At 45.0% G+C, this 12,066-nt stretch overlaps 1 protein-coding gene across 5 annotated transcripts in view; it reads left to right on the forward strand.

The window, feature by feature from the left end:
* The window catches only part of FNIP2 (folliculin interacting protein 2), a 125,417-nt gene that overhangs the window by 79,498 nt on the left and 33,853 nt on the right, over positions 1 to 12,066 (forward strand). For all 5 annotated transcript variants that reach the window (XR_001919404.1, XM_018061487.1, XM_018061489.1 and 2 more), the window contains one exon: positions 5,960 to 6,089. Coding sequence is in view for 4 of the 5 variants with exons in the window: in XM_018061487.1 (XP_017916976.1) it covers positions 5,960 to 6,089 (130 nt within the window). In the remaining variant the exon portion in view is untranslated. The remainder of the gene's footprint in view (positions 1 to 5,959; positions 6,090 to 12,066) is intronic.

Below are 12,066 nucleotides of genomic sequence, written 5' to 3' on the forward strand. Positions count from 1 at the left end.
TTCCAAATAGGAAAAGGAGTACGTCAAGGCTGTATATTGTCACCCTACTTATTTAACTTATATGCAGAGTTCAGCGTGAGAAACGCTGGGCTGGATGAAGCACAAGCTGGAATCAAGATTGCCAGGAGAAATATCAATAACCTCAGATACGCAGATGACACCACCCTTATGGCAGAAAGTGAAGAACTAAAAAGCCCCTTGATGAAAGTGAAAGAGGAGAACGAAAAAGTTGGCTTAAAACTCAACATTCAGAAAACTAAGATCATGGATCTGGTCCCATCACTTCATGGGAAATAGATGGGGAAACAGTGGAAACAGTGGCTGACTTTATTTTTCTGGGCTCCAAAATCACTGCAGATGGTGATTGCAGCCATGAAATTAAAAGACGCTTACTCCTTGGAAGGAAAGTTATGACTAACCTAGGCAGCATATTAAAAAGCAGAGACATTACTTTGCCAACAAAAGTCCATCTACTCAAAGCTATGGTTTTTCCTGTGGTCATGTATGGATGTGAGAGTTGGGCTATAAAGAAAGCTGAGCACCGAAGAATTGATGCTTTTGAACTGTGGTGTTGGAGAAGAGTCCAAGACTCCCTTGGACTGCAAGGAGACCAAAGCAGTCAATCTAAAAGGAAAGTAGCCCTGAATATTGGAAGGACTGATGCTGATGCTGAAGCTGAAACTCCAACACTTTGGCCACCTGATGCGAAGAGCTGACTCATTGGAAAAGACCCTGATGTGGGAAAAGATTGAGGGCAGGAGGAGAAGGGGACAACAGAGGATGAGATGGTTGGATGGCATCACCGGCTTGATGGACATGGATTTGGGTGGACTCCGGGAGTTGGTGATGGACAGGGAGGCTTGGCGTGCTGCGGTTCATGGGGTCACAAAGAGTTGGACATGACGGAGCGACTGAACTGAACTGAGTTTTGGCGAGAGTGTGTCCAGAAACAAAGACACCCCATCTGTCCTGTCCAAGTTCTGCAGGAGATGGAAGGCTCGGGCTTCTGCGGCTTCCTCCACCCAGGTGTCTCCTGCAAGTGAGGGCTATCTGGCAGGTCCAAGCTTGAACTCTAGACCCAGATGTTTGCTGCAGTCCTGCCTCTGCACTGTCCCAGGATGCTGTCAGGTCGGAGAGCGCATGACTCCATTTTGCAGCAGCATCAACCAGCCAAACTCAGAGTTCTTCCCATTGGAGGAATTGTAGCAGCTTCTGAGTGTTTGAGTTTGCATTTCCTTTTCCAGTGTTGAGTTTGCCCCTGTGGACTCACCACACTCTGGTTGTGTTTTGTAATTCCTTGGGGATTTTTGCTTGCTGCTTCTTTTCCCATAGAGAGTAAGCTCCCCTGGGGCAGAGACCCAGCTACTGTGTCACGCTGACTGTTCCATCCCCAGCAGCCTGAATCCTGCCTGGCATGTAGGAGATGTTCAATGGATCCTTGTTCCCCATATATACGAGGAGGAGTACATACAGATTTTTTTAAAGAGACACACTCAGATGATCTAGTCATTTTCCTGGGCAACATCTGATATGCCCTTTCCATGACTGGCTCTTTCTGGATTTTAGTTTTAGTTGAGATGTACCATTTTCACAAGGGTGTTCTCGGACCACTGACTGGAGAATAAACTTTTGTCCTGGTTGCTTGAAGAAAATCATGTGAACTTAACACTGTCTGATATCATCTTGTTTATTTACTCCATGCATGCAGGCTTGTTAAGGACAGAGCTTGTTAAGACCTTTCTGTGCTGTAACTTTCTGCCTCAGGCCCAGGTGGTGCCAGGAACTTAGTAAATGCCAGTCAAAGTTGAGCAAATGGATTTAAGAGTTTCAGGGTGTTGTCACTTTGAATCCAGATTTTGTCAGATCGTCAATACAGTAAGCTCTCCAAATAGCAGACATATTTCCAGATAAAGCTGAATCCTTATCTTGAACAACACAGGTCAAGAAGAGCCAGCAGTTGACATTTTTAAGCCTACAGATGTATTCTTTTTTCTTTCGCTTATTTCTGTAGGAATAAATAGACACTTGTTGAAGAGCCCCCCTCTGTCAGGAGGGTGGGGATGCAAGCATAAATTGTTTTCTTATTCATGTGCAAAACTCCAAAAATCTTTGCAGTCTTGTTCATTAGCATTTGTGCTAATTATAAAAGTATTCTAAAAAGAAGAGCGATACTAAAAATATTAAGAAGTGTTAGACATAGCACTTTTAAAGCTGGAGCCGAGGCTGTGAATAATTTAACTGAAAGTCTCACATTTTACAACCAAGGCACCAACTTGTGGAGCTGACAGGAAGCATGGAGTGGGCTGGGACCTACCCCGTGGAACTCCTGTGCAAAGCTCTTTGGTGTCCTGGAGATGCCAGGCCCACTGTGAAGTGAGTGAGCCAGCCAGGGAAGCCCACGCAGCCCTGGGGATGGGGACCAGCACCCCAGCAGCATCCAGGCTGCACTCCCTTGTAGACCATGGCCCAGCCCGTAGCCACACACACTAAATGGGGATTGAATCCGTCTTTTTCTCATGAAAATGGCAATAGGTTGGTTACAAGGCAAAATGAGGCCTGTTCTTGTGTCTGAGAGTTGTAGCTGTATCATTTGCTAAAACATGTGATTGACTACGGGCTTCAGATGGCACCAGTGGTAAAGACTCTGCCTGCCGATGCAGGAGACCCAGGAGATGCTGGTTCGATCCCTGGGTTGGAAAGATCCCCTGGAAGAGGGCGCGACAGCCCACTCCAGTATTCTTGCCTGGAGAATCCCATGGACAGAGGAGCCTGGTGGGCTACAGTCCATGGGGTCGCACAGAGTCGGATATGACTGAAACAACGCAGCATGCACGCGTGATTGCAGTACTTTTGCATAAATATCTTACTATATGATATCAAAATGCATTTTAAAAATATTTATTTTATTTGGCTGTGTTGGTAATTGTGGCACTCGAGATCTTTTTTTTTTTTTAAGTTGTGGCACGTGGAATCATGAGTTACAGCATGTGAACTCTTAGTTGTGGCCTGTGGAATCTAGTTCCCTGACTAGGGATTGAATCTGGGCCCTCTGCATTGGGAGCACAGAGTCTTAGCCACTGGACCACCAGGGAAGGCCCCAAAATATTTTTCAGGAAATGTTGGAGAATGCTCAGCGAGCCCTTTAGCTTATATTTTTATCACAATTTTTATTCAGCATTCTATAGTATGGATAAAGGGAACATCCTCCTTGGATTTTATTATTTTAATTTTTTGCTTTTCTTTTCCATGTCTCTATTACAAGTTCTCAGTTCTTTTCGCAATTAACTATTCAGAAGTAATGACCTTTTAGTAGTACTCTGAAATGTCTTACCTGGCCCACCTTTTCCAAGAATTGTCAGAGAGTGAGTAGGTAACATTTACTGTATGGGCACTGGGCTGGTGTTTTACATGTAATGATTTGTTTAATCCTCACAGGAACTGTATGAAATAGGTCAGTGGTTTTTAAAGCTTTCTTTTGTCTGCCGCCCACGCTAATGCATTTCGCATCATGATCCAGTAACAAACATCTTTATATATGACAAACAAAAGTATCATAAATTAGTGTTAACACTGCCTTCTACTCTATTTTCATTCATACTTCTCTTTTAAAATACCAGTTTTGATCTGCTAAATAATTTATAACCCACTAGCAGGTTGCAGCTCTCACAAAACATACTGAGGTGTGGTCCCTTACTGCTCCCGTTTTATGGATGAGAAAGCTGACAGGTTAAGTGAACCACCCAGGTGTCCCAGCCAGTGAGCCACAGAGCTGGGATTTGAAGGAGAGCCTGGGTCTTGCTCCTCCTCTACTGAACAGAAGAATCATGCAGCTGTAGGACTTCCAGAGGATTTCCCAGGTGGTACAGTCATAAAGAATCTGCCTGCTAATGCAGGAAATGCAGGAGACTTGGGTTTAATTCTTGGGACAGGAACATCCATGGAGGAGGGCATGGCAGCCCACTCCAGTGTTCTTGCCTGGAGAATCCCGTGGACAGAGGAGCCTGACAGGCTACAGTCCATGAGGCCACAGAGTCAACACGACTGGGCACACAGCATGAGCATGACTTCTAGAAGACAGTGGTCCTCAGCTCATCCCATCCTGCTTTTGTGACAGGGTGGGGACAAGTATTTATAATACAAGCGCTACATCTCAATGGTGTCCTGCACCTGCTGAGAAGAAGCTGATGTGCTCAGCATAAGACCAAGGACCCTGAGATTTGGAAATAGGGAATGAGGATCTTTTGGATCTTACAGGGGATTTTGAGAACTTGGGGGTGGAGCAGACATGTGTAATTAGGATTTTTTTGATTAAGTAGTATTCTGTTACTTTGAGGAAAAACTCTATCTCCCTTCAGAATTCTCAATAGAATTACCTGCTCACTGATACTTGAAATGGGGATTTGATTTTGGAGGTGTAAATCCAGCCTCAAGGCTGAAACCAGGCCAGCCTCACCTGGCAGCACTTTAGTGCAGAAGTGCCCCATGTTCAGCAAACCTTTGTTCATTGACCGTTGTGTCCCAGGCACATCCTGGATACAAGGGATCCACAGCTCCACCTTTGCTGTGCATGTTGACTGGATCAGAAGAAGAGCGTCTCATGGATGCTCACAGCACCTCTGCTATGGACAAGGAAGCCTAGATTGTTAGCTTCTCACCCTTGTGGCTGGGGGTTCTCTGGTCTTGCAGCCGTCAGCTCCATGCAGGGCCACCATGCGCTGCATAGTGCCTGGCACATTGTAGATGCTTGCTGCGCAGCCAGGCAACCCTCGCAGGATTTCAGAACTCATGTTGGGAACGTATTTCCATCTGCCTGTAAAAGTAGAAATAAAAACATGATGGCTCACGTGGAGAAGCAGCCTTCCAGTGGTGTCCATGAGCATGGTATACTGTGCTTAGTGAAGTCAGTACCTGTGTCTGAAAATGTCAACTGGCTGCCTGTCACATTCCATTCCCTTCTCTATCTGACCCAGTAACTTGGGGGAGGTAAAAGGAGAAAAAGTCTGCCTCCTCCACCTTTCCAAACCCACAGAGCTCCGCCCAGCAGCCGAGATTTGAAAGAAGCCCTTTTGCCTGCCCTGAGGGGGACCAGTCAGAAGGTGTGTCACTCCTGCTTAGGGAGGCACTGATACTACTCAACAGGAAGAAGCAGAGAGGCCCGAGGCAAATAAGTAGTCCAAGCGGAAAAACAATTTAGGACTAGTTGTTCCACTTTCACAAGACTTCCCAGGTGGCACTGGTGGTAAAGAATCCACCTGGCCAATGCAGGAGATGGAAGAGGCCTGGGTTCAAGCCCTGGATTGGGAAGATCCCCTGCAGGAGGAAATGGCAGCCCACTCCAGCATTCTTGCTTAGAAAATTCCATGGGCAGAAGAGCCTGGTGGACCCCAGTTCATGGGGTCCTAAAGAGTTGGTCAACTGAGCACTTGCGCACAGGCGCATATTCCTCTTTCGCAGCGAGGCAGTGGCAGTGGGCCCGGGGCTGGGGGCAAATGCTGCGCATTTCGGGCTGGGGGAGCAGGAGAGGCAATGCTGTATGGAGGAACTACCTTTCTGCCTGGATTTCACCTCTGAATAGAGTGAAGAAGCAGTCAAGAAAGGTTAATGTGTGTGAGTAAATGCTGTGCAGGGCACTGGTTACCCGGCAGCAACAGCAGTAGTTCTGTGGAACACTGTATCAGAAATCTGCAGTTTGCACTCTGAGTGGATGAGTAATAATTGTTTGCATTTACAAGTGAGGTCTGGTTATGGATGCAAGGCTCTGTCTGTGGTCCCTGTTCCTTTTGACTTGTTTACCCTTTGATGGGATATTTTCTCGCAGTACAAAAGTCTCAGGGAGGCCGGTTTCCCCCTGCAGGGTGTGTCCTATAGAACCTGAACAGTTAGAATCCCGGGCTTGTGCTTTCGTGTAGGTTCACGCAGGCTGCTTGAGTTCAACTCTCACTTTCCAATCTTCTCGCAGCCTCCCTGAGCAGCCTTCTGATCACACCGTTCCCATCTCCAAGCTCCTCCACCTCCTCGTCCAGCAGCTACCAGCGCCGCTGGCTTCGGAGCCAGACCACAAGCTTGGAAAACGGCATCATCCCCAGGAGGTAAGCTGGGTCCCCCGTGGTGCAAGGGGCACCCAAGTGGGCAGCCGGGGGGTGCCCGCAGACACCGCGTTCACTTGCTGTCCCTGGGAAAGTGTGGAAACTTTCCGCTCAGCTTCAGCTCAGCCTGGAAGTTTTCATGTTGAGGGTCCAGGAAAGACACTGGGAATATCTGGGTAGATCTGTGTTGATTTAAAGTTAGTGCATTCTCTGTACTGGCTCCCCTCTGGGAGTAGCTTGTGTAAGTGAGAAGGCTGGAATAAATCTTGGCTTATGGTGACACAGTATGGTCTTTGAAAATGTATGAACCCAAGAATGGTGACATACTCTTTTTTTTTTTTTTTTGGTAAAACTTAAATTCTTTAACAGTCATGAGTTTGATTATGAATAGAGTTGATACCAAGATATCCTTTGCCTTTATTTCAGTTGGTTTCAGATCTAAAGTTTAGTTACATTGCAAAATGTACATTTTTGACTTATGATGATGTTACATCAGTAGCTTCCAATCTCTTCTTCATACAACCCACAACTTAAAAGGGAATGAAGATGGTTGTCCCTATAAAATCCAGACGACAGTTGGTTGACTTAGTAAGTTGAGTTGTGAGTAGCATGTATAGGGTCTGTGAGGGAGTGAAGAGTCAGCTGCATAACTGCATTTCAGAAGTTCATGAAGACGCACAGGTAAATAATGGTATAAAGAAGATGAATGTTTAGAGAGGGTAGGGTGTTTGGAGCTTGGGGGAGAGAGGCAGCATTCTGGAGGTCTTGGGGCTTGGGGAACCTTCATGGAAGTGGTCCTGAAAGAGCAGGCTGAGATATGGGGGGCTGAGACATGTAGAGGGCGTCAGGCTGCCGACACCCTCTTCTCCCAAAATTAACATCACGTGTTAATGTTTCTTTTTAAAAAATTATGCTCCAGGCATTTTGAGAACAACCTATAAAATGAGTGTAAGGCTTTTCCATTAAAAGTATTTTATTTTCAGGACTGTGCTGGTGGTTCAGTAGTTAAGACTGCTCACTCTCTGCACAAAGGGCCTGGGTTCAATCCCTGGTCAGGGAACTAGATCCCACATGCTGCAACTAAGTCTCTGCACAGCCAAATAAATAAATATATTTAAAATATTTTACTTTCAGAATATAGTAGGAATAATAGTGATCCGTGACTATTAACATAAACTTATAAATTGCAAAAAAAAGTTTTGATGCAGTAATTTTATGTATAATCAGTAGTAATACTTCATACGATATCTTGACTCATAAGATTTTTCTGGCTCACTTTTCTGCAGATTCATTTGTTTAGGTCATCAGAATTTGTATGTCAGTTGGCATAATTGAAAGCAGTGTTAGCTGCTCCTTTCAAATGTAAGATGGCAGATAATTTTTGATAATTTTTCTGTTTTGGCAAAGCTCATTTTGTTTATTGTAACAGTTACTGAAGCTGTATAGATTATAACAACATTGAGATAAATTTTTAATTTAAAAATATAAATTTCAGTACATCTAGATCAGATTATTCTTATGGAAAAGTTTTGCTAAAGATTTTATTCTTCACACATATCCATTTTGTATGTCTGAATTCAATTTTAAATGTAAATTTATACAAGATTATTTTAATGTTTCCTCTGCCAATTCCTGCAACTTATGGAGGTCTTACAAGAAATTAGAAGCGTCTTTGTGCATTGCATATAATTCAGAATGCCTGTTTATGCAGTCTATACTATGTTGTCAATTATATGGAAAATTAATTTTACAATGGGCTTCCTTATTAATAATTTCATCATCTAAAGCTTCATCTAGAAAGTATTGGGTATTTTCTATGCAGTGCAACAACCTCTACACTTGATTTCTATTTCTGTGCTTGTGAGTAGTTGCTTGGCAATGTTGCTGCAGTTTTCAAAATGAGAGATTACAAACTCTTTGAAGAACTCTAGTAAGTCCCTGATGTATTAATACTTTACTGCATTGTAACTGTAGGCCCTTCTTTTTGATAATTCACTGCCCTGGGGCTCAAGACAAAAGAGCTGAGTATTTTTGCAGACCCCACAAGGGTGGGCTCTGATGATAGACAAACAAGCTGCCTCCACTGTGTCTCACTCAAGCCCTTTCTCGCCCAAGCCCTTCCCCTCTCCCACAGCCGTGACCTCTGCTGCCACCACCAATCTGGGCCCAGGTCCCAGCCTTGCCATCTTGGGACCTCGTGGCACCTGGGTTCTGGTTGTGTGGGTATGTGCCTGACCCCGGGCTGACTGCCCAGCGTCCAAGCTCCCCGTGTGCTCAGCTGCCTGGCATCTGTGTGCATGCCTGCAAGCATGCGTCATCACCCACCAGACTTCACTTAGCACAAGTTAAAGGTGACCCAGTTAGGGATCAAGATCGTACCCACTGAATATTACCTCAAGCTTATTCTGAGAGCAGCCCTGCGAGGGGGCACAGCCTGGGCTGGCCCTGGGCTTGTCCTGTCTGACGCCCAGGACGGAAGAGCTGCAGGGACTCAGCATCCACCACTGCCTGTGAAGATCCTTCAGCTACAGGGGTGTCGCCCGTCTCCCTTGTGGCAGCACCCTTGTGGGAGTGGAGATTAGTCTCTGACACTGGACCAGAGAACAGTGGGTACCAGAGGAGTGATTGCTTCTGCTCTGAGGGAAAAGTCACAGCAAAGACTTCATTCCAGAGAGAGTTCAGGGTGGCCAGGGAGGATCTTCACAGTCCATAGGGTTGGCTGCTTGTGGACACCCATACCTGGGGCCCTGCCATCCCATTTGGGGAGCTTTGGTGACTGGAGACAGGGCGGGCGGAGTCAGGGGGCAGTTTATCAGCTGATGCAGAGGTGCTGCCAGAGGGGTCGGGGAGAGAGGCTGCAGAGATTTCCCTGCTTAGTGGGGCTGTTGAAACCCTGAAGAAGCAGCTGTAATGTCCCAGAAAGGCTGCTGACTTGAATTATAAAATGAGTAACCAGAGTTGCTGATGAGATGTTCTTTGACCTACAGAAACGGTGATTTCATATATTCCAGTGTAATCCACAGATTCAGTGTAAGTTCAGAGTGATATAAGCAGTTAGACTAAGTAGTCCTGAGATCAGCTACGGGTCACTGAGATGTACTTAAATAGTAGAGTTTTGGCTTCATTTAAGATCTTGAAGTATTCATAATGTATGTAAATGCTGTTCATAAGTGTCAACAAAGTTCTGTTTTGTTTTTTTAATAAGAAGAACAATTCAGTGGATAGCTTGGTCTTCCCTTGACTTGAAGGCCTGTCAGCTGTGTGATTGCTCCCAGCCCCTCCCCTTAGTGCTCCAGCTGGGTGATCCCAGCAGACAGATCAGACGTGGGGCCAGAGCCCTGGGCATTCCCAGTGTCCAAGCAGTGAGCCAGGGCCAGCAGACAGAAGCCCTTGGCTCTAATTGCAGCGTGGTCATTGAAAAGCTTTCTGCTCTGAAGCAAGTCAGTCACTCTGCCTCAGTTTCCATGTTTGCAAAATGGACTGTGTATCTCGCCTAGTGCCCTGACAGTAAAGCTATGGTAAAGTATTTGTGTGCATAGTTAAATGTTGAAAAACACTTTGAAGCATGCTATCATGTAGATTGATCTTAAAAGCATATTTACAGTAATACTCAGCCATAAAAAAGAAGGAATGTGAGTCAGTTGTAGTGAGGTGGATGAACCAAGAGCCTGTTATACAGAGCGAAGCAAGTCAGAAAGAGAAAAACGAATACCATAAATATCATATATTAATGCGTACATATGAAATCTGGAAAAATAGTACTGATGAACCTATTTACAGGGAAGAAATGGAGTTGCAGATGCAGAGAACAGACTTGTGAGCATAGCAGGGGATGGAACGGGTAGGACAAATTGAGAAAGTGGCGTGTGTAAAATAGCTAGTGGAAAGCTGCTGTGTAACATAACACAAGGAGCTTAGCCTTGCGCTCTGTGATTACCTAAAGGGCTGGGATGAGAAAGGGAGGGGGTCTCAAGAGGGAGGGGATATTTATATAATTATGACTGATTCAAGTCGTCGTATGGCAGAAACCAACACAACATTGTAAAGCAATTTTCCTCCAATTAAAAAAAAAATGATCCCAGGCTTAAAAAAAGTATATTTATAAATACCACATGGCCTGATTTATTCCAGTTTGCATGGCCAATCCAAGCCTACTACAGACTGAATGAAACTCAGCTGCTTTAGAGTTCAGGGGAGCAAGTGAGAGCCAACACGCTGTTAGAGCTGCAGGTGATTCTCAGAAATTCAGCAGGTGGCACCGTCTACTGTGGTGACTGGAGTTGGGTACTGTTTTCAGGGTGGAGCTGGAGCTGACTCAGATATCTGAAGAGAGCTCGATGGCCACTGCAGTTTGATTATTAGAGACCACATTGAGCAAGACATGCAGACTGGCATTTTTACTTTTGCAAAAGGAAGTAGGAGATGACCAGGAAGAAAGGGTTTCAAGAAAGGATTGGTGTAACATAAGCTCAAAATTTCCTCTACAGAATACAAATAAACTGGTGCAGAGAATCAAAGTTATAGGACAGGTACTGTGGAAAAGAAGAGGGTGCATTGTATGAAATTAATTAAGAGCACCTCGACAGTTTCTTTCTGCCAAGCAAATAATTAGGATCTAGGGGTTTCTCAGAGAAAGCAGTTGCTGGTTTATTTTAATGCCTTGCATTTACAAGAGCACTGGGAGACCGTGTCCTTCCCCTGGTGTGTCTGTGAGTGAAGTCTTTTACTGATTTATCAGCCACACCAATGACATGGTCCTCTGAGGTTTAAACACGATGCCTGTCTCCTTTCCTTTTTTAATCTCATTTTAAAAGAGATAGCTTTCTTCTGATGTATGTATGTTTTTAAAATGTGGATATGTTCGAAATCTCCTATGAGTAGAGCACTAAATAACAAGTTAAAGACTGGGAATGAGGCTGGTTGCCTTGAGTTCTGCCAGCAGACGTGACCATCAGGGTATAGTTTGTAGTAAAGGACAGGGAGGAAGCAGCATCCTCCTGTGCTTAAGCAACAGACAAAGCTGAACACTAGGGTCAATGAGAAAGATTTACTGCAAACCTACCTTGTGCCATGCTAGGCACTTTAATTTGCAGTGTGATGTCACTTGCTTCGGGACTTCCTAAAGGTGGCGCTAGTGGTAAAGAACCCGCCTGCCAGTGCAGGAGACATAGATGTGGGTTCTATCCCTGGGTCAGGAAGATACCCTGGCGCAGGGCATGGCTACCCCCTCCAGTATTCTCACCTGGAGAATCCCATGGACAGAGGAGCCTGGCGGACTACAGTCCATAGGGTCGCAAAGAGTTGTACATAACTGAAGCGACTTAGCATGAATGCACATCCTTTGCTTTGGTGTCTTTATAGAAAAAAAAAACAAAATAATTAAAATCTTTCACTCTTGCGGTTAGCAGCCGCATGGTCATATACTGGTTTTTCAGAATAAAGGAGAGTCCTGGATTGGCGGTATTTGTGAGGTTCACCCCTTACAACAAATTGAATACGTATTCAGTTTGTTGGCTTCGTGCTTCTCTCATCCTGGAAGCAGAGTCTTTACACAGAACGTTAAGTTGGTCCAGGTGCTGACTATAGTAGAAGAGAGGCTAGTCTGTCTTCTTGGGGGTTTCCCGGAGAATGTTCAAGGTCACGTGTCTTAGTCTCAGCATTTATAGGAGTAACTTCATCTAATAGTTTTAGTAACCTTGGGAAAGCAAACCTTGGCTACTAGTTAATGTCCAGACGTGATGTCCTAGTCACACAGTGGACCACAGAGGGCCTTCCCTTTCAGAGATTCTTATCTACCGGTATCTATTAGCCAAAACTGAGGGCCTGTGTTTTGAGCCAACAGATGTTTCACACCCTTTCTGAAATACCGCCAGTCTGACGTAACATAGTCCAAGGGAAAAGGACTAAGAGTCTAATAAGAGGGCACTTAAAATAACTTCAGTGAGAACTGTAAGTTTCTTTTCACATTAGGATAACACGG

The sequence above is a fragment of the Capra hircus genome, chromosome 17, assembly GCF_001704415.2.
Source record: "Capra hircus breed San Clemente chromosome 17, ASM170441v1, whole genome shotgun sequence".
NCBI classification, from domain to species: Eukaryota; Metazoa; Chordata; class Mammalia; order Artiodactyla; family Bovidae; genus Capra; species Capra hircus.